General features: G+C 45.1%; 1 protein-coding gene across 8 annotated transcripts in view; it reads right to left on the bottom strand.

The window, feature by feature from the left end:
* Positions 1–7,082: 7,082 nt before the first annotated feature.
* NCAM1 (neural cell adhesion molecule 1) overlaps positions 7,083–22,275 on the bottom strand; it is a 221,071-nt gene continuing 205,878 nt past the window's right edge. For 4 of the 8 annotated variants that reach the window (XM_053367495.1, XM_053367496.1, XM_053367497.1 and 1 more), the window contains 4 exons: positions 14,902–15,109; positions 14,531–14,647; positions 12,617–13,390; positions 7,083–11,072 (listed from right to left, as the gene is read on the bottom strand). In XM_053367495.1, coding sequence (XP_053223470.1) covers positions 10,949–11,072; positions 12,617–13,390; positions 14,531–14,647; positions 14,902–15,109 — 1,223 coding nt within the window. In that variant the 3' untranslated portion in view covers positions 7,083–10,948. The remainder of the gene's footprint in view (positions 11,073–12,616; positions 13,391–14,530; positions 14,648–14,901; positions 15,110–22,275) is intronic. The other 4 variants (XM_053367499.1, XM_053367503.1, XM_053367504.1 and 1 more) reach the window with 1 other exon arrangement.

The raw sequence follows: 22,275 nt of genomic DNA, 5'->3' as shown, positions 1-22,275 counted from the left end.
AAAAGAAGACATCAGTAGGGGATCAGGTCCTAGTCCTTGGCTTAGTCTCAAGATTTCACAAATGCCTCCTAGCACCAGGACTCCAGAAAGCTCCACATTGCTTGGGAAAGTGTGCAAAGGAAAACCTTAGATGTGCAGAGCAAGCTGTGCTTTGCATTTGCTGACCTGAGTCTGGAATGATCATGGAGGCAAACTTTGGCTATGCATTCCAATGCGAGATCTCCAGCCCATGCAAATGCCTCTGTCTCTCTCTACCTGGCCTCTAACCTAATTAAGTCATCCACAGCACATCCTGATTTGATCCAGTTAGAGCCCCGACAGAAAGCAAAATGCACGACTGTGCCACCACAGCTAGATAGACTCATTAGCACTCATTAGCATCACTTGAGGTTAGATCTCTCTAGCACAGGCTTCCTCAACCTCGGCCCTCCAGATGTTTTGAGACTACAATTCCCAGTATTCCTGACCACTGGTCCTGCTAGCTAGGGATCATGGGAGTTGTAGGCCAAAAACATCTGGAGAGCCGAGGTTGAAGAAGCCTGCTCTAGCAGGTATATGTGCATGTGGAACTGTTTGCAGATTCCTTTGTATTCATCACTGGGGGTTGGAAATTTAGATCCAAGGCTCAGCAGCTTAGACCTCCCACCAGTACTCTAGATCTTTCTGTCACTGTGCTCAAGGCAACTGCCTCCCCTTGGGTGTCCATATAGCCTCTAAGCCTCAGGATTCAGTCCTTGTGCTTCCTCTCCAGTTGCCTCCAATTGTAGTCAGCTTGGTTCCCCTTCCTAACCCTCATTGCCCCTGTTGTTGTTCACCCACTGGAGAGCTAAGGGAACACACAGCCTTGTGTTTCTCCTCCAGAGCCTCTGTCTTAGGAAGCCTCCAATCAACAGAGGTTTCAAGGAGCTGCATGGTCCTCTCCACTTCCCATCACAAACTGCCAAAGCACAATTCACAAACATTTCCCTGTGAAAAAGTGTCTCTCTCCCACTACTTTACAATAGAAGTAATATCTCAACCCAGGTTTTTCTTTTTACTGTTTCTATCCTTCTGTCTCTAGACCTCAAGCAACTTAGCTACACTGCTCCTTGCTTGTATTGCTTATTTTTTTCAACATTCCTCTCTCATCTGACGTAGCCTCATACGTGTCTGTCTAGCACCTACCATTTCCCCCTGCCATATTTGGAATGAAGAGAAGAAGAGAAGAGTTTGGATTTGATATCCCACTTTATTACTACCCAAAGGAGTCTCAAAGCGGCTAACATTCTCCTTTCCCTTCCTCCCCCACAACAAACACTCTGTGAGGTGAGTGAGGCTGAGAGACTTCAGAGAAGTGTGACTGGCCCAAGGTCTCCCAGCAGCTGCATGTGGAAGAGCAGAGACGCGAACCCGGTTCCCCAGATTACGAATCTACCGCTCTTAACCACTCTTAACCACTCCACCACACTGGCTCTCATGAGGATTTTCCTGCTTCTCCACCTCTTATATTTAACTCCAAGGTTACATTTTGTTGTTATTGTTGTTGTTATCCGTAATGTCTCAAGAGACAATGGAGTGCACCTCCAGGAGTAAAGTCAAACCACTGTTTTGCCAACACCAAAGTGACCTCCCTGGGGCACAGTCCCAGGCAGCGTGTATGGAGGTCCTGGGGTGGCCAGACGTCAATACCCCCTCTTGGTCTCGCTGATGTGGTCCAAAGGAAAGCAGAGCAATATGTTTGGCACCAGCTTGGCTGCAGTAGTTGCCAGAAGGGGCATAGAAGGCCAATGCCTATATTGTAAATCTTTTTATTTTGTAACAACCTGCTTAATAAATAAAAGTGTCTCTATTTTTCGCAAAAATCTTAGGATTCCAAGCTCTGGGCTGTTGCCTGATTGCCAAGTGTCTTATATGTGTTTAATTCTCCCGGAGGTGTGCTGCAGCTCTGAGCTGAAAATTCTTGTCTCGGCTGGATAGGGACATGGGCACCCATAGGTAAGGGCACAGGAAGGGATGCCTGGGTACTTTATGGAGAGCAGCTGCAAGGCAGAGGGGGCTTTCTGTAGGTGTGGGCAAGCATGAGTTCTCCCCAAGTCAAAAGCTGCACTTTGATGCTACCCAATGATGCTCAAATGCACATCTCTTAGCCAGCGCAGCACTGCCTATTTAACTTTCTTTCAGTTCTCTGTTGAGTGACAGGCTTTGGACATTGAGAGGGTGAGTGCTGCCACTTAAGAATTCAAACTGGTCTCTGATCCTTGCTGAAGCAGCCACCTTGGGGCCTCTCCCTGATCCTGCAGACTCTGATGCTGCCACCTGTACCCACTTCTTTGCTGGCCAGCTCCTGCTGGAAGTCAGCTCCCTCCAAGTTTTGATTGCCACTGCAGACTTGCAACTGGAACAGGGCAGCCGTAGGCTTCCTGGGCTGCCTTGCAACCCTCTCTATCAAAGATGGTTTAAGGAGATGGCAGAACCTCAAAATTATCATTCTTCTCTGGAGTCCTTAAAAACAGAGAGCGCCTCTTTCTCATCTATCCAGCCCATCACCTGCCATTTCAACAGGCTTCCCAGTTCCTGGCTACAATCACAACTTTTTGTTTTTAATTAGGGCTGCCAATCACCTCTGAAACTTATTAAGAGCTCATCCAGCTGTGGAAGATAAGCGTCTGACAGGTTGCTGGATGAGCTGTGGAGCCCAGGGTAGCGCTGAGCAACTGATCTCATCTCCATTTCTAATCGCGGAGCAGGCTCCCATGCAGAATCGCCAGGGAAAGAGCCGATTAAACATGGGAGAAGCAGTCAGGGAAACTAATCCAGAGCTTTCGCTTGTGTACAGAAGTCTTAGCACACATTTAAAAACAGCAAATTGTCAAGGGCCACAGCAGTAGGGTTCTCACGATCTATGAGCAGATACTGAATTTCTAGGGTCCTCACATCCCACCGCTTTCAGGAGCTTGCCACCATGCCATACCCTGCTGCTTTCACCTACAGAAGTTTGTTTGCTTGTTTGCAGAATGTGTCTTTGGTGGAAAACACTGAGCAGAGCATGTGAGTCGATTCCAGCAACATACCAGTTGTCTACCTACATACTCTCCAAGCAATTCTGCAGCATAAAGAGAATTTCTTGGCACTGAGTGATGGCTTTAGAAGCCTGAACATCCGAAAAGGGAACTGGAGATTGATGAGTATCTAAAGAAAAACACTCAAATCCAATATGGTGTTTTTCAGCCTGTTTTGTCACAGAGATCAGCCCAGCTCTAGAGATGCCAAACCTATGTCGGTACACTGGAATTTGATCTACACCACCATAAATTTAGGTCAACATCTTCCAGGCGCTTGCATTAATCTTTAGGAGGCAGCGGGAGTCACTCTCACAGTTCATTTTGATGCTCACTGAAGAGCAGCAGGTCGGGTGCAGTTGCCTAGAACAACACAGGGTGTTAGAGGAGTGCATAGGAAAGATTATTATTTATGGTGCTTGTGTGGCTTTGTTAAAATTATTTCTGTACTGGCTTCTGTAAAGAAATTTGACAGTTCTCTGGAGAGCTTCTGCAGCCTTCCTACTGGAGGACAGCAAAAACCACACAACTCTTGAGAAGTGCAAAGGAGCCACCTGCGAGATAAGGGCCAACCCAGAACAAAAACCTCTCTTTTTGAGACTGCCTTTTAAAAAAAGTCTGAGGATGTACTAACTGGGGATGGGGGGAATATAGAGCACTGTTGCATACCTGTTTGAAAACATGCCCACCAGTGGGTGAAGGACATATAGAGAGTTGCTACTTTAGATGCTCTTGCATAAAGATGTGTACAACTGCAAACCACTATGTACAAAAGGACACTGGAAAGACATTTCAGAGGCTACACATGTACACAGCCCAGGAGACTGTGTGAAATCTTGCAAATATAAACACCCAGTAATCATATCTTGCCACATCTGGGTGGAGCTTGGAAGTCCCGAGAGGCAGCAACTTCTATATATCAATTGGTTTGCCTCAAATGTAGTTAATAGTCAACTTAAGAGAGCCTGAAGTTTTGCCCACTCTTGACATATTTTGCTATGCCTGGACTGAAAAGGGAGAGCATGTTATTTATGGAGTAGAACATAACAGAAAAACCACAGAGCTATAGTTAAAAGGTTATCTAGGCTGGAGGAGGAGGCAGTGGTCCATGGGCCAGGTTTTAGAATTCATCAGTCATGATGGCTTATTGCTTAATTAGACTAGCAGTTTATAAGAAGCCTTCTAGACGTATGCATGTATAATCTGGGACAGCCCAAAAGTTAGTTCTTCAGTGAAAAGTTGGTGAGACCACTCTCCTCTGTTCATAATTTGGTTGCCAGTGCTTACCAATGACCTCTGCAATTTAGACTGGCTCCAATCCATGAGTCTATTAGTTCCAAGACAGAACTGCCAGATTCATAGGTCTGAATCCAAGGGACAAATAAATAGGCCATGTTTACAAGATTCATCTCCAAAGCAGAAGCCAGGTCAGAATGACCTTAAGTCTGACTCACCATGGGTATTATTGCAGTTCTGAAGAGTTGGTAGCATAGGACACATGCCATTTCTGCAGGCCCATACATACTGCTGTAAATGTTTTTTTCAGAGTTGCCAGGTTACACCTCAGTAATGGACTATCAAGGGCTGGTGTAAGTACAGCTGTCGATGATGACACCTGATGAACCAAAGGCATCCTTTTGTCAATTTTTAAGCATTCAGTTTGCTTTCTGGTGGGTCGTCTTCACCTCCCCTCTGAAGAGCTGAAAATGAACAGCAGCTGGGGGAGTCTCTCACCTCCAGGATTTGCTTATGAAAAGTGCACCATAATTGAGCTTGTCAAAAAGGGCTTTGATTAATGTGCTCGATGAAGCCAACTTAGATTAGAAACTTAATATCCCCAGAGAGTGTGTGTCTTTCCATGTGAGGATGTTAAGTTCTGATTAAAAACAAACAAGCCTTGCAATGCTACAGACCCATGATCTAATTCAACTCAGGTTAAGCTTAAATGCAAGGAATTCAGAGGAGCCACTTGATGTGAATGTTTTGCTTCAGGAAAGTTTGACACTGCCCCTCCCCAATGATTTCTATCTAACTAAACATCCCATGAGTGCTGACATGTAGCTGGAAGTGATCCTGCAAACACACGATTAAACCATTGTTCGGTTTTGCCTTAAAACTAATGGGCAACAGAAATTTGTTGGAGAAAAGGAGGGTTCTTACTACTCTCAATGGGCTGATTCTATAAGGCAACTTCATGAGGATTCTTCTTCCTATAGCTTGCACAATCTAAGTGATGATTTCCCTCACAGACTGTCCATGTTAGCAAGCAATCACCAACAGGACTTCCTTATCCCAGTCCAAACATAATCCCCCCCCACATTGTTGGTTTCCAACATTCAGCTGTAATTATTAAGTGATGTGAGGAAGATGGATGTGTGAATCACTGGTGCTTTTCCTTCCCATCTCAGCCTATGTGTCTAGACCATCAAAAACCACTGTCAAGAAAGTCAAGATGACTCTCTTAATAAGGAAAAGGAGCCTGTCAGAAAAGAAATCCTGCTTCCGTGCCACCTGGGCCATCAGTTGGAAAACATACTTTGGAAAGCATCAAAGTGCCGTGGAACCTATACTAGAGATGTGGAAGGACTGGAGATGTAATCCAGCAATATCTTAACTCTATTCTGGCTATGGGAGGCAGGTGGAGAGATTGCTAGGGATCGAACCTGAGACTATCTGAATACCTACAATATTTCCAGCTATCATTTGCCGGTAAAATGCAAAAATCCTGCTTACGAGCTTCACAAAGCTGCCGCCGATATAAACACAACATAGAGCTAGACAATGTAAAAACTTTTTTTTTTTTGGTAATTTTTATTTGAACACAAGTATTCTGACAGAATGCAAAGTCAAAATTCTCCGTTAGTATCAGTATTTACATTGGTGAGAATGGAAATAAAGGTGGTATTCCATGTTTCACTCGGTAAAAAGTTTTTTGTCTTTTGTTTTGTTTTTTATAACAAGAGAGAAGGCCCCTAAAACAGGGAATGCTGGGTAGGGATGTGAATGGAGGACTGAGAACCACTATCACCATTGCCTAAGTGAACCCCCAGGGGTCTGAAGACATCCACAGAAAAAGGGGGAGAAATAAAATAAAACCCACACAGTTGTCGTTGTTGTTGTTTTTAAAAAAAAGACTCCATGGTAAAACTCAAGCAAGAAAATGTGCTATTTTTTCCTAATACATTGCATGAAATACATGTTTACCGTACTACGAGAAGCTGGGTGGTTATATAGATATATATGTATGACGCATACATATATAAATATGCACATCGTAAACAGTGTATTGTTGGTCCCTATTCAAAGGTCTGTGTCTGCTCGAAAAATAAAATAAACAGGTATAAAAATAAAATTAATGTGAAGACACCTTTAAAAATTCATAAGAGAGAATGTTGCTTCTAAATTTAAAACAAAAGCCTTTCGCTGCCAAAGGAGGAACGAACAACATATTGGCAAGAGTGAATAGGCAGAGAGATACTGAACGCCATTCCCCTTACCAAGACATATAAGTCTGCTTCACCAAGAGCTCTGGGACAGGAAGGAGGGCTGCCGATGCAAAGTGGAAACTCTCCCTTGCCAAAGAGCTCTTAATGAAGCAGCCACGACCTCCTGCCGCCATGGTAACCATGCTGAGAAATGCCTGCCTGGTGAGGGGAAAGAGGGCAAAAATGGCGGCCATCTTGGTCGGTTCGTGAGGGAATTTGTGAGGCTTTGCTCTTGCTCAGGAAGGCTCAGCTGACATCAAAGCCCTTTGAAAGCCACAGGAATCTTTCCAGGGATGTCGACTGGGCTTCAGCTCAGGCCTCAAGATGGCAGCCAGGCTTGAAAAATGCTCGCCCACAGCAAGGCTACCCTAGCCAAGCTTTGAAAGATTTACGTTCCCACAGGAGACTCACGACACACTTTGCCTGTGTGGGCCCCACTGGGAGAGGCTATTGGCAGATTATGGTAGCATAAGCCTCCCGTTAGCTACTCGTCGCTTAGTGAGAAATATAACATATGAGGTATGAGGCAAGAGTTGACAAAATGGTTGGCGACACAATGGCAGGCCCTCACAACAGCCAACCTTCAGAGACCAAGGAACGCCATTCTTGCTATCTTCCGAACAATAAATCCCTGCCCATTCATTTCCCTCTGGGGAGGAAAAAAGTCCATGTGAGAACATTACCGGGGGGGGGGGGTATATTTACACCCTTTAACAAAATAAATTCCTCGAAGGGCTAGAGTTCCCCTCCCCACTTTATACCTTCATAAACAAGTCCCCCACCCAGGCACACAGCAGAGGCTCGGACGCCACAGGCGCTGGGTGCGCGCGCATCAATATAAAGGCAGCCTCCATTTCCACCCCCATGAGCTGAAGAGAAAAAACAAAAACAACAAGAAAGCAGCCCCCACCCTGCCCCCACATTTAGCAAAATGACAAAGACTCTTGGTTTTTCACAGTTGGGAATGATAACTGAGAGATGCCACATTGACGGACTGCGCACATGAGATTATTATATCAAAAGGCGTGGCTTCATTTTGCTTAGGCCGGACTGCAGTCTCCCCCCACTGCCACCTCCTCCCTCCCTTCCTTTGCCCCCCCATTGACCTTAGCGCAAAGGAATGCTATAGATCACATTCAATTTTGCAGGTTTTATATATATATATATTTAAAGCAACCTTTCCCAGCCTGGTGGCCTCCGAAAGGTTTGGGCTCTTTATTCCCATCAGCCCCAGACAAGGATGATGGGAGTTGTAGCCCAAAAATATCTGGAGGGAACTAGGTCGTGGAAATCTTGATTTCAAGGCTACTTTTCTTCAGTCCAGAACAGTTGTATTCTCTTCGTTTTATGTATCCTGAAATTGGGGTTTCATCATTTGGATTTTTTCTTGATCTCCCCGAACTATTCCCGCTACACCTTCCACACCCAAACGATGTGGAAGGTTTTCTTTCTTTCCGATTTTAAATTTTTTGATACTATGACAAAAAACACATTTCACACTAAGATATTCACGCACCCACAGTGCACAAGCTTGCAGATCTAATGAAATTCTTTTTTAAAAAATGGAAAAAAGATGGTTCTATACAAAGGGCTGGTCTCCTTCACCTCTACATCCTTTTTACCCACATCCCTGTTTGTACATTTATTTATTTTAAAAAGCAGCGAAGTCACAACTTTAAGCACAAGACCACTGCATGAACTCTGTAAATTCTGGGTGTGATCCTGAATAGAACAGGGGGGACCCAAGTTTCAGCAATAATGCTGAACACGAATATTCAGGCAAGAAAAGTTAAGAAGATCATTAAGTGCTTCAGAAATCAACTTAAATATCAGATCAAACCTCCCAGATCAGATTATTTGATGCATTTTCTCTCTCTCTCTTAAAAACAACAACAAAAACCCTTGGATATTTCCTAACAACTTTGTAGAATCAGCAACTGGAGGATGGGGGGGGGTGCGGTCCTACTTTTCCAGCAGACCATTGGTGACTTTTGCCTGAAATGGATAATAGACTGCCTCCATCCATATATTTTGTTGCATGTGCAGAGACCAGGATCCTGATCATTTCATTATCTTTGAAAGCTCTTGAGGGTACACCCTCTGTTGCATTCAGCTGAACTGAATGGGATACCCTCCGCTTTTATGGAGTTTTTTGAGTGCGTCAGAGCCATATGAAGCTTTGGATCAGGGGGTGATTATGGAAACTGAATTCCTTTCAATGGGCTTTTTGAATCAGGATTGCACAGCCATGGTACTTAGTAGATTACCTCCACCTTGCCTCCTCTCCAAAATTATGCCAAACTCCCATAAGTGGTGAGCTTCACTACATTTTAAACATTGTGTAGGCTGAAAGAAAGCCATATCTGCAGCAATATATCTTAAATAAGGAGGGAGAGTGGGTAATTGTTAAAACTTACCTTCTGAGACCCGCCCTTAACTATACAACCTCCCCTTTGGCTTAACTAACCTTAGGGGGGGATTCCTGGAGAGGAAAGGGGAGATAATGCCTTAGAATAAGAAAAATAACTTACTTCCTGTATTCAGTTTTGACCCTGACTCCGCACCACCACTGAGCAACTGCTTAAGTTCAAGCCAGTGACTTTTCTCTCAAAGGGGTAACGTGTTCAAAAGCGAACAGCTTTGCACATAATAGATCCTCCAATCTTGCACTACACATTTAAGCCTTTGGACACATGTGTAATGCAATGAAGCTTTGGACATTTAAGGTCTCATATTCCATGGACAGGAACTGGGGTGGACCCTGTCAAATTGGACTAAGCCAATCAAAGCAGAGGAGGAGCCATGAACCTATCAAATCTTCAGCCAATCAAAGCAAATGGGGAACCATTCTGACCTTGAGATTTGATCCTAGTGAGAGATTTGGAGCTGCCTGGAGCTGAACCATCGTGGCCCAGCAGCCTGGTCCTAAAAACACCCTGGAAATATGATTTCCATCAAAAGCAAATTCTAACCTATTCATTTGAGAGGAAGCATTTTTGAGACTCAGGTTTGCAGCACAAGATATTCATTCTTGAAGATGGAATGACTTACACTTCTTACACCCTAACCAGCTATACTTGGACCGTGCACCAACAAAGCCACCTTTCCCAGTGTCCTAAATTGCAGATATTGTGCTGATGCTTTTCAGAACTTCACTCCTCTATTCACACACTTAAAGTTAAACTCATGCTCATCAGTAGGGTACCCTGAAGCAGGACACTGATTGGACTTTACGTGGCCCATTTGTATAAAACGGAGGAAAAGGGTAAGGGTTTGCTTATTTTTCTTACTCCGGTAAGAAATAAAAAAATGATAATAATTAAAAAAGAAAGAAAAGACAAAAGGGGAAACACCTACTGTAAACATCCATTATTTCAAAATGTCTCCCTTTGCAAAGCAAGCATGCTGATCAACCTACTATCTATATAGCCTGTTTTTACTTTCTCTCTCTCTCAGTCTCTCTCTCTCTCTCTCGCAATCTCTCTTTAAAAAAAGGCAGCTATTTTACATAGACATTTAAACACAACAAAAGTTTTAAAAAACGTTTTGTCGACTGTAAACACTGGAAGAAAATAAAGTTGGCAAAACCAAATTAAACAAAAAACAAAACAAGGAATACTGCACTTTGAAAGATAAACTCCAAAACTGCCCAAAGACATTCTTCCTAAAATGAAACATATTGGAATTATCACCTGTACCAAAAGGGGGCGCAATCGGCCAAAAACGTCTTCCACGCAAGCCCCATTTAAATGAACATCCACGGGTACCCTGCACACTTCCCGTTTGTTCCAGAGGGCTCTGCGCAACAGGCGCTGATGGGGGATTGCCCCTTTAGAAAGGAGAACAGAATTCAGTCAGGAAGGGCAAACACACTTTGCGTACAGGACGAATTCAAAGTGAACCAAATAAAAAATAAAATGGGGAGGAGATAACTTACTTCAAAGAGTTTACAGGTTTTTCTCAACTCGGCTGAAAAGTATAAAAATAAACGATCTGCGACTGGCCACCCCAGTCTGCTCAGCCTGGCAGAGCCAAGTCTGGCTTCCTAATTCTGTTCTGAATCTCCTAAACATGCTGCAGTTGGGTTTTTTGTTTTGTTAACTCTGCATGGATATTTCGCAAGGGCCCTGGTATCCTAGTGGGGTTATGGGCTTATCCTTGTAGAAGACGAAGAAGTAAAACATTTCGTTTCTTAAAAGCAAGTGCACATAAAATAAAATTCTTCCTACAAACCTAAAAAAAAAAAAAAAACCCACCACAATTCCCCCATTGTATGCATTTTTTTTGTCTGTTTTCTTTTTAAAAAAGGCAAAGACATTAGAGGGATGAGATGTGTGTTGTGTGTTTTAAATGCTCAGGTGAAGTTGTTTGTTCTGTCAATTTTTTAAATTTTTTTGTTTTGTTTTGTTTCGGCTCAGTTGCCCATCATGCTTTGCTCTCGTTTTCATTTGTTTGTGTGGCTTCATTGGGTACCGTCTTGACTTCTGCTGCGGGGGCTGTCTTGGCTTCTGTGGCTTGAATTGCAGACTTTTCATCTACGGGGGTTTTCCTGTTGGGAAAGTCACCAAATATTGTGGATTAAACGAAGGCTGGTAGCTGCCCTTTCAACAAAACTTGGTGCCTGAGAAAGGAGAAGCCCTCCATGCTAGAGTTTATGCTTCTCAAGACTGCGACAAAAAAGCAGGATGCAAGCGCTCTCCCCCCCCCCAATTTCTTTGCCTCAGCCAGTTGACTGCAAAACACAACCACCTAGTAAGTCTTGGGATGAAGGAGAAACATCCCTTGGTTTGCATTTTTAAGCTAACTATATATACTAATATATGGATTGAAATGTCACAAATTGCTTCATTTGGAAGTTTTAAACTTCTTACCCCCTTTACTATTTGTGTGCTGACAAAAAGAATATTCTCAACCATTTATGAAATGTATAAATGTCCAACAATAGTAAAATACTATTAGCAATAGAATTAGAATGTTTTCAACACAATCCCCAACAGCAGAGATACCTTCAGAGGCACATGGCAAGCCCTTGGGCGACTCCTACTCATGGCCTGCGTTTTGTCCTAAAAATGGTTTCTCGATAAAAATAAGGCTGCCATTTCAGTTTCTGAAATTTTGGGAACTGTGCTTCTCATGGTTATTGAATATGTGATTTAAGGTTTCCTAAGGCCTCAAAATGAAACTGGAAGGGTTCTGAAGCCCAGTTCATCCCTACCCACCACTGGTCCTTTTTCACTCCTCCATGTGAAACGTGTTTTAACCCTCTGCTGCAACTAGAACCAAGTGAGGAATTCAGCCACATTGGCATGTTGTACAGGAACTTCTCCACCTTAAAACCGGGGCCCAAGCAATCCTCTCCATTATCGGTATTGTCCTCTAGCGTTGCCTGGTTCAATTATGCTGGCTACTTTGCTCCAGGGAAAAGGCGGAAGAAAGCTTAACACATACCCAGTTGACAGAGATGTGGGAACCCATGGCTCTCCAGATTTTGTTAGGGTACAGCTCCATTGGCTATACTAGGTGCACCTGATGGGAGTTAAAGAGTCCAGCAACATCTGGAGGGCCACAGGTTACCCACCCCTGTGACAGAATCTCCCACTTAGAGGAAAGTCTTCTAAATCTCTTCTAAATATCCAAATGTTAAGGCCTTCCAGCTGTAACCTTGCAAAAAAAAGGACTACCCTCACACACATCCCTTATTTGTAGATGCCATTTTGGCAGCAAAATTATTATCCCGTGACAAGTTGTAGCAAACAATTTGCTTCTTAGAAGCTAAAGGTGACTCCATCCTGGGTGCCTTCCAACTGAATCCCCTAAGCTGGAATCTGATGGAGCTGTTGAGATAACTTAGGAGATGAGGAAGGGAGCTTATAACAACAGAATCTGGAGACTACTGCTTGATCACAGGCCCAAAGACACCCGGATTCTAAACTTTCTGTTATGGTTGGTTGGTTAAATAGACAGGTTAGCTTGCTTAGAGAAAGAGCCAGGTTAATTCGGAACACACACACAGAAGTGGAGCAAAAAGCACGGCACAGCACGGACAAGAGACACAGCACACGAACAAGCAGGGTTTAAAGCGGGGAGGCATACTCTGTCTTTGCAGGCGCTGCCGATGCAGAACTCTCCGGGCCGGAGGAAGCTGCTTGGCCTGCAGGTGCAGTGGCAGGAGCCGCCGTGCCCAAGGCAGCAAAAACATCCTTGGCAAGATCAATGTCTGGGGTCTTGAAGGTCCCTTCGTCCATTTTAAAGTCCTCATTCTGAGTAGCATTTGTGGTGCCCCCCGTGGCAGCCTCGCCTTTCTGGTTCACGGCATTCTTGGCCGCCTCTGTCGGAGTCTTCGCCGCGCTGGGCTGCGTGGCTTCCTTTTCTGGACTTTTGGCGCTGGAGGCCTCCTGCTTTGGCTCTGAAGAGGCTGGAGAGCTAGCGGGGTTTGGGGGCTGTGGGGCAGGGGATTTGCTGGCAGCAGCAGCAGGGCCCTTGGGAGCCTCGGGTGCTTTTGTGGTGGAGCTAGGGCTCAGCACTGCCCCTTGGTTGGTCAGGACGCCGGACGACAAGTTGCCAGTGGCCGGGGCTGAAGTAGGAGTGTCGCTGAGGTCAACCAGGGGAGCCACTTTAGGCGTGGAGGTGGGTGGGGGCGAAGATGCCGAGGCCGCTTTCGAAGGCGTCCCCTGATTGGGAGCCACGGAATTGGAGTCGGGCATGGGCGTGGCCGGCAGAGTGATGCTGGAGGTGAGGGTGGTAGTCTCACTGGTGGGGCTATTCTGAGCGGTGGCAAAGGTTTCAGTGATAGTGTCAGAGTTAGTGGTGACTGTGGTGACAGACGGCATCATATCCTCAGTGGCTGCCGTGGTGTCGGCAGGGTGCCTGTGGGGATGAAAGGAAGTAAAAGGCGGGGGGAGGAGGGGAAAGAAAAGAGAGAAACAAGACAATGAAAGCCATGAAAGCAGCAGGCGGCTGGGTGAGTCAATGCGACTGCAGAAACAACATGCGGTTATTTAACAAAGACAGAGAAGGAAGAAGGAAGACATGGAGGCAAGAAGAGCACCAAGGCTTTGGACGTGAGGCTGACCATATGAGGGAGACCCTGAAGAATAAGGGGACACATCCTTGGTATCAGAGGAGGCTGTTTGAAGAGAGTACCTGCCTTGACCCCAGGGCTTTTTTTCCCTAGAAAAAGAGGTGGTGGAACTTGCTGAGCAAGTATGGGGAGCACCCACCTTCTCTTCTTCACCCCAACTCCCACTTTTGGCGACACTGCTGCCGACCTCCACCTCCGGTGCACAGCCACAATCACTGCGCCAACATAATCGCTGCAGCAAGCCGATAGTCACGACACACAGCCCCAGGTGCCATGCCACCTGCTGGCAAACAGTCCCAACCTAAAGAGGTGCCAGAATGTACCTAAGAGGTACTGGAACTCAGTTCCGACGACTTCCGGCTGAAAAAAGCCCTGCTTGACCCTTTCTGGCTCACAATGAGATTTGCAGCACATCCTCCAAAGATGCAAATCTGCCTGAACAAACTTTTTGACTCCTCCTTTGGGAATGGTCAGCAGCTGTACTTCATGCATTTCATTGCCATTTAATCCCAACTTTCACATTCCATTCCTCCTCCACCACCACAGCCCAATATAAAACTGCCAACTGAGAATAATGCTTCAGATATTCAATGGAGTGGACTCTAGTCCACAAAAGCTTTGCCAGAATTAAGTTTTTAAGGTGCGAGTTTTTAAGGTGAGAACTTTTCTTCTCTTTGGAAACATATTATTATTACTCCTATCCACCACTTCCTCAGGATTGCTCAGCCTTCCTTCCCCCTAGTTCTCACTCCATGTGAATGAGCTGTTCTCTCTCTCTCTCTCTCTCTCTCTCTCTCTCTCTCTCTCTCTCTCTCTCTCTCGTAAACACACAGAGTTGTCTTTCACACAATGGAGCCTAAAGAGGGGCTCTGCTCCCCTCTCCTCTTCAAGGACACACCCGGGGGGCTTCTACATTCACAACATACTCTGGCTCCGTTAGCGGCGTGGTTTCATTAGGTTCTGTGTGTTTCCCTCCGTCGTGGTTCGGGGTCCGTTCCTCCTCTGTCCGCACTTCCACAATGGGCTCTTTTGATTCATCTTTCCTGTAAGGGAGGAAAGGAAGCAGGGTTAGTTCAATCCCCAGCACCTCCCAGTTTAAAAAATATCAGCTAGCAGGACTGCGAAAGATCCCCTGCAGCTTTTACCGTCTTACTATGGGAGGGGTAGATGGGAGAAAGGATGGTCTTTCTCAACATGGGAAGTGCAGACAATTTTCCATTCCATTTCTTTCTTGGAGCAATGTGCAATGTAAATACAACTATATTTATGTATGTATAATGAAAACAAAATTACTCACGAGAAGGCAGCCTTGCCCTCTTCCATGTCCTTGCCTTTTGCCCCAGGACCGGATTTGCCACACAGGTTGACTGCGATGCACATCAGGAGGCCACACTTGTTCAAGAAGTAGCAGGTGACATCCACAGCCACCAGCAGGAGGACAAAGACCACAATGAGGATGCCCACAATGGCAGCAGTGCCCAGTCCTGCAGTAGGGCTTGTGCTAGCTTTAGAGGCCAAGAGAGAAAAGGGAAAAAACATAGAAGTTTGCAAGTCGGGATGAACATTTTTCTTTTAGCACAGACATGCTTCTATCTAATTTCCTGTTTGAGCAGGTGAAGCATCGCCGGTGTGAGGAATACTTCATCTCCTTCCAGAACACCCCTTTTCACCAACAGAGAACTGTTGTCACTAGAAAGCAAAACAGTTGCCCTCCTCACCTCTATTAATAAATCCAACGTGTGTTTGTGTGTGAGAAAGATGCTGATTGTAGAATTATTATATATTTTTTTGCAACCCCACCCCCCACCAGTGTGCGGCACTGGTGCTGGCTCGCCAGAGCAGCTTCGTCACGCTGGCCACGTGACCCGGAAGTGTCTCCGGACAGCGCTGGCCCCCGGCCTCTTAAGTGAGATGGGCGCACAACCCTAGAGTCGGACACGACTGGCCCGTACGGGCAGGGGTACCTTTACCTTTATTTATTCAAAAGAAATGGCACTTCACTCAATTTTACTCTTTGGACATAGCCTAAAACATGCACCAGCAACGCAGATGCTAAGAATCCTGTAATACTCTTATCAAGTTGCATTCAGAACAATTAAGTGGCCACCTAGTGGCTATTAGCCAACGCAGTCTGAAACCCACCCTCCATTTTCAAATGCAATGTTGGAAGCTGGCAACTTACTCCTATCATGCATTTCACAAGTGGAGTGAATTATAGGAGTTAAGCTGGACTTTGGTTCTCAATATAAGGTTTTCTCTTGACTGGGTGTGGGGAACCTTTGGCCTTCCAAATGTTGCTGACCTACAAGTCCCATCAGCACCAGCGAGCATGACCAATGGACAAGGAACATGGGAGTTGTAGTTCAACATCATCTGGAAGACCACAGGTTCCTCACTGCTATTCTTGACATATAATGCAACCAAACACTTTCTAGAAATAACCTATCCTGGGCATATAGTTGTCAATCTGCAAAGTGGTGTCCTTACTTAGCCCAGGCATCCTTTACCTTGTGTGTATACAAGAAGGATGCAAGAAGGGCCCTATAACAAAGAACAGGGTTGCAGAGCCTGTGAGGACCCTCCCAAAATTGTTGGACTCTAACTCCCATCAGCTCCGTTAGTATGCTCAAGTTCAGAAATGCTGGGAGCTGGAGTCCAACCATGTCTAGCAGCTCCTAAGTTTATCATCCCTTGCTAAGAACAATTTTACATGTTCCAAGATTGCAGATAATACTGCTCAAGAGAACTTAGCTGGCTGTTGGAAACATTTTTATTTCAACTAGCTGCCTTTTGACCAGTGGCATAGCTAGTTGCTTGGGTGCCCGGTGCAGTATGCATCTCATAGCAGAGGGGAGGGGTGAGCCGTCCATGGGGACGGCTGAGGGAGAGGCGGTGGGCAGATGCAAGCTCCACGCTACTGTTTCAGGCAGCGCAGAGCCTGCAGGCGCTCAAGCCACCATGTCACTCCCAGGAGAGACACATGGCTTGGGCATGCTGCAGGCCCCATGGTAAGTGCCGGCCCCTGTGGTGTGGCACCCAGTGCCAGCCACGTTTTGTTGCGTTTGTTAACTGAGCAAAAAAGGAGACCACCTACGTATTGGTAATAGTTTTAATGCCAGACGGCTTTTCTCTTAACTTTGATATGTTGCAACAGGGCAGGAATTGACCAGAAGAAAAAAAAAATTAAAAAAGGCTAAACTAGAGGTTGACCTGGTCAAATTTCTCAGCAGGTAAATCCAGTTAACCCCTCAGAAAGTGGGATTTCCTCTTGCCAAAGATGGAATTACCTACAATGCAATCAAGCCCCTCCTTGAGAAAATAAGAATACCTTCATTTTCCAGAAACACCCTAATCCTGGGAAACCAGGCCTAAGCATGCAAAAGCACCATGCACAAGGCATAATTTTAGTAGTCTTAACCCCAAAACTTGTAACTGACCAGGGAGGGGTAAGCTTTTAAGAGTCGTGTGTAGTACACAAACACCATGAGCCCCCAGACAAACATGTAACAGAAGTGTTGAACAAACTGGCACAGAACTAGCCCTCTGAATTATTTAATTAAGCTATCAGTTAAATATGCAACTGAATAGTAACTAATGCTAACATATGCAATCTATACTAACATAATGATCCAAGTGGAGGATTGTAGTCAACTAAGTTCTGCTCAGGGTAGACACACTGAAATTAATGAACCTAAGTTAGTCGTGTCCATTAACCTCAATGGGTCTGAATCTGTTCATGCAGATTGGCTCCTAATCTGCAAAGGAAACTATACAGTCGTACCTTGGAAGTCGAACGGAATCCGTTCCAGAATTCCATTTGACTTCCAAAATGTTCAGAAACCAAAGTTCGGCTTCTGATTGGCTGCAGGAAGCTCCTGCAGCCAATTGGAAACTGCAGAAGCCCCATCAGACGTTCAGCTTCCAAAAATAGTTCGCAAACTGGAACAGTCACTTCTGGGTTTGTGGCGTTCGGGAGTCAAAATGTTCAAGAACTAAGCTGTTCGAAAACCAAGGTACGATTATATTTGGAATCTCTTTTTGTTTCTTTGTTCCATGCTGTCTCCAGAATGGAGACAGTTGACAGGCAAGTGACCATTTTGGTAGATGTGCAGCAAGTCACCTTAGCAGTCTGCCCCTTGGTGAGGGACATCACATGTCTCTCCAAAATCGTACACTACCAAATGCTGGGATCTATCAAGGAAGGGAGGTGATTGGGAGAGAAGCCATCATTCCTTGCTTGTGGCACTCAGGGGACCATTACTGGGGAACACGGTATCAAGCTAAGATAGACTGTTGGTCTAACCCACCATAGCAATACAACAACAACAACAACAACAACAACAACAACAACAACAATAAAAATAAATAAATAAATAAATAAATAAATAAATAAATAAATAAATAAAAAGTTGTATTTATATCCCGCCCTCCCCAGCCAAAGCCAGGCTCAACAATAAAATAATACAACAAAAATAATTTCATTATAAAATTAATTCAAATCAAATTAATGGCAACCATTGGGCTAGAGTTCTGTGAAGATTGCCAAAGGAGGGAGTCAGGCTGCGCCCTGGCCAAAGGCCCTGCGGAAAGATGTCAAGTCCCGCAGGGCCCTAGTCTCTTGTGACAGAGCGTTCCACCAGATCGGGGCCACAGCCGAAAAAGCCCTGCTCTGGTTGAGGCCAGCCTAACCTCCCTGTGGCCCAGGACCTCCAAGATGTTTTTGTTTGAAGACCATAAGGTCCTCCGTGGGGCATACCAGGAGAGGCGGTCCCATAGGTACAAGGGTCCTAGGCCGTATAGGGCTTTAAAGGTTAAAACCAGCACCTTACCAGCACATACATTTTTATGACCCAAGACCTGAATGAAGGCCTAGGGAATGGTGAAGTGCAAACTCTATCCCTTTGTCCAGGGCTCAACATATCACCTTGGAAAGCTCTGATGGAGGCAAAGTTTTCACAGGTGATAACATCTTTCACTGCACATCAGCCAACCAGGACAGAGTCTCTTTGCGGTAAGATTGCTCTTGCTTTTATTGGCCTTTGTCAGCCCTTATTAATGTGACTTGCAGTTATTATCATGTTTTACAGATGAGGTTCAAGAGGAGACAACCAAAGTCCTACAAATCTATCCACTATCCTAACCCCATGGTTCTGTTCTTTTTCCTGTTTTTATTCTGAAATGCATCTCACAGCTTGGAGATTCTAAAATTAATTTTGGGCCTGAAACATGTGCAGTTTGCAGCAATATCCCACTCATCTCTCTCTCTCTTTCTCTCTCTGGCCTTCTATGTTATCAAGGTATACACATGCACTGATGGAGCAGTGCAAAAAAGCCAAATTGGATGTGATTGTCTGACTGCATCTCAGTTCTCTCTCACAGTAAGAATTTTGCTAGAATCATATGCACAAACACACTGTGCTTTTTTAAAAAAAACCCAGTGCATATGTACATTGTACAGAGCTCTGATCACCCCACCCCACCTCAGCCCGAGCCTCTGCTGCCCTGTCAATATGAAGTTCCATTAAGAAGTCCCATATTAACCACAATCTCTCCCCAGCAAAGTCAAAGCACCGTGCTTCTCTTTTTTGCTTTGGCTGGTGAAGTCTGACGTTTGCATCAGAAGCCCATTAAGCGCTTTGCAGAATGCCTGCGCCAGCCAGATCAGCTCTCTGCCAAGATACATAATTAAACAAATTCATCACCCTTGGTTCTTGCAAGGAGAGGGAGGGGGCGCCATACGCATTCCCTCTTGTAATGTATTCTAAATTCACGCATGGATTATTCAGCTGTTAACAGTCTTCTCTCTCTTGCCAGCTATTGGAAGAGAAACTTTAGCAGAGACGTCAAATCTTTCCTTCTCCTCGTCTCAAATTCCCATCTGGGAAATCCAAAAGAAGCAATTCTGAATGCCTGTGGTACACATTCACTCTTATATGGCACTTTAATTCTGGCCTAGGGACGGGGACAGAAGAGGCATTTAGTGAATGCCAGAGGGGTCCCTGCCTTGGGGGAAGATCTCTGAAACAAGTAACATCCTGCTAGCTGGAACCGTGAAGACTACATTTAGGAAAGGCTATTAACCATGAATGCTAAACTAAACCTCAATGTCCAGTAGTATATATACCTTTTGCATACCCAATTCTTCTTGTATTCTTCAGTCATCCAACGAAGCTGAACATTGGGAGATTGAAAGCAGACAAAAGGAAGTATTTTCACACCACAAACTATGGGATTTGCACCCACAAGCTGTAGTGATGGCCTCCAACTTGGGCGAATTTAAAAGAGGTTTAGACAGACTCGTGGAGGATAACGCTATCAATAGCTACCAGCCACAATGGCCATGTTCTGCCTCCACTGTTGGGGATGTTATGCTGCTGAATAATGCTAGGCCCTGGGAAACAGGATCAAGATTGCAGACTTCACATAGTGGGGCATCTGGATGGCCACTGGGAGAAAAGGATACTGGAGTATATGGGGCTTTGGCTTCTTCCAGCACTCAGGCTGTACTTATGGTGGTGGGGGTGAAACAGCAGGTATTGACTAAGCACTATCATACTCTGTTGGTCAGACTCTATCCTGCCAACACAATCCCAGTCTGTGAGCCAGATCCAGCAAATAGTTATTCTGTGCTGTGACTAACTGGTGCGGGGCATTAATTCAGAGCTTCAGAGAATGTTTGACCTATTGTCATTCTGTATTTTGGTAGGGTCCCTCTCCCTGTCCCACTTTGTGCCTCATGTTCCTTTCCGGCTCCCTTGGGTGTTAGGTGGTTGAGGAACCACAGAAGCACATCTGGAGTTGGATATGAAGGTGAAAGCTGGACAGGGGCATCACTGGTTCAGCATCCACCTTTGAGATGAGACAATTGTGCAGCTCTCTCCACCTCAAATATGTAGGGCGTTTTAACCAGCAGCTGGAGCAAATAAAGAAATCTGCAACAGGGTGGAAGGAGCAAGCAGGGGAGAAGAGGACAGGAGGCAGTATCAGTAGGCTGCTAGCACGTGTCTTGGATTAGAGTGGACCCCACCACGCTAGATTTAGATTGGCTTCTAACCAATTGGAGGGCTAGGAGCCAATTGGGACCTCGATATCCCCCAAAGAAATAGGGGAATATGTACAATTTCTTAAACCTTCTTAGTTGGGTGAGATTTCTGAATACAGGCCCTGTTCCTACAAGGGTGTAGTAAACACTGGACAAATTATGGGCCACACAAAACCATGTTCAAGGCAAAATGTTGAATGTACTCTCCTGTGCAAGATTATAGAGACCTTCAATGTTAAGTGTCTTTCTCCTCTGTAGTGCAAAAGACTGAAATACTGATCTGCCAACAGCAGAAGCTCTGCCAGGAGACCACCAAGGGTTCCAGCAGAAAGTGTCTGACAGGGCTGGGAAAGACCCGTTTTCTGAAACTATAGAGAGCCATGCTCAGTCAATGTAGACAACACAGAGCTAGATGGGCCAATCTTCTTACTCAGCATAAGGCAGCTATCTAAATGTTTCCAGAATGATCTGCACCTCAACCTGAAGTGGTTTCTTTCAAATCACAACCATTGCAAGCAGTTCTGCAAGTACCCAGTCCTTTAACAGGTTACTGGGATATCATTTCCAAGGATAGCCACTTCCTTATGATTCCTTTGCAAGTAACTTTGAGTGCTGTAACACAATGCCACACAACTTCCAAATGTCCAAACTGTTACTTTTTAAGATCAGCAAAACAACCGCAACGAAATGCAGAAGGTTGAAATTTGAGATTGGATTATGTATGCATAGTTTGAAACGAACACATTTCACCATCGAATGGCCAATATCAGGAGTGTATAGATGCACATAATGAGCAGTGAACCCACCACAGAAGCACACTAGTTGCATTTTGCACATATATACTATCTTCACTTCAGCTCAAGGGAAATTGTGTTTGTCCCTTTAGGAGGAGGAGCCAGCTCTAGACAGCACTAACTGGTGTGCTTGTGAGATGCCACAAGGTCACTGCCCACTCCTCATATTGCAGGGGCATCTTCTCATCTTTTTAAGCAATTGATTTTAAAATCACATGATGGGCCACAGTGAAACCTCCAGGTTTGGTCTCTGACATCTCCAGGGGTGGACTGGAAAGTCCTGAACCCAAAAGATCTGCTGCCAAGAGTAACACTGAGCTGGACAGACCAATGATGTGACTTGACATAAGGCAGAATCCAGATAAATGACTGCTGCGTTAAAAAATAGTCAGAAAGCTTGCCTGAATCATGGTGATAGAGGGACAAATTACATATACATAATTAGCCTTTGAATCATCATTAAGTATGTCTGTCATTGCAAAGTCAGGAGAAGCTGGGCTTGCTCCATGAGCAATGGGTGGGGGCAAAAATAGATGGCCCATCTCCTTTTTAAATATGCCTGTATATGCCATGCAGTAATTCTACAGAAGTGGGGAACCTCTCGCCCGGGTGCCAAATGCAGCCCTCCAAACACCTCTATAACCAGCCTTCAAGACTCTGTTTAGGCTGTGCCTCCTCCACAGGCCCTGCCCTGCACCCTCTTTGACTGCTTATGCCTGGCAGAACTGTGCTCTTGAAATGTTAAAATACCTGTTGTTTGCCTGGATGGCAGATGGAGAAGTGTGTAGGGTGTTTGTGGGTGTGTAGAAACCATTGACTTCTGCATGGCTGGAAT

Source organism: Podarcis raffonei, chromosome 15, assembly GCF_027172205.1.
Source record: "Podarcis raffonei isolate rPodRaf1 chromosome 15, rPodRaf1.pri, whole genome shotgun sequence".
Classification (NCBI taxonomy): domain Eukaryota; kingdom Metazoa; phylum Chordata; class Lepidosauria; order Squamata; family Lacertidae; genus Podarcis; species Podarcis raffonei.
This window is presented reverse-complemented; position numbering and strand designations above follow the sequence as displayed.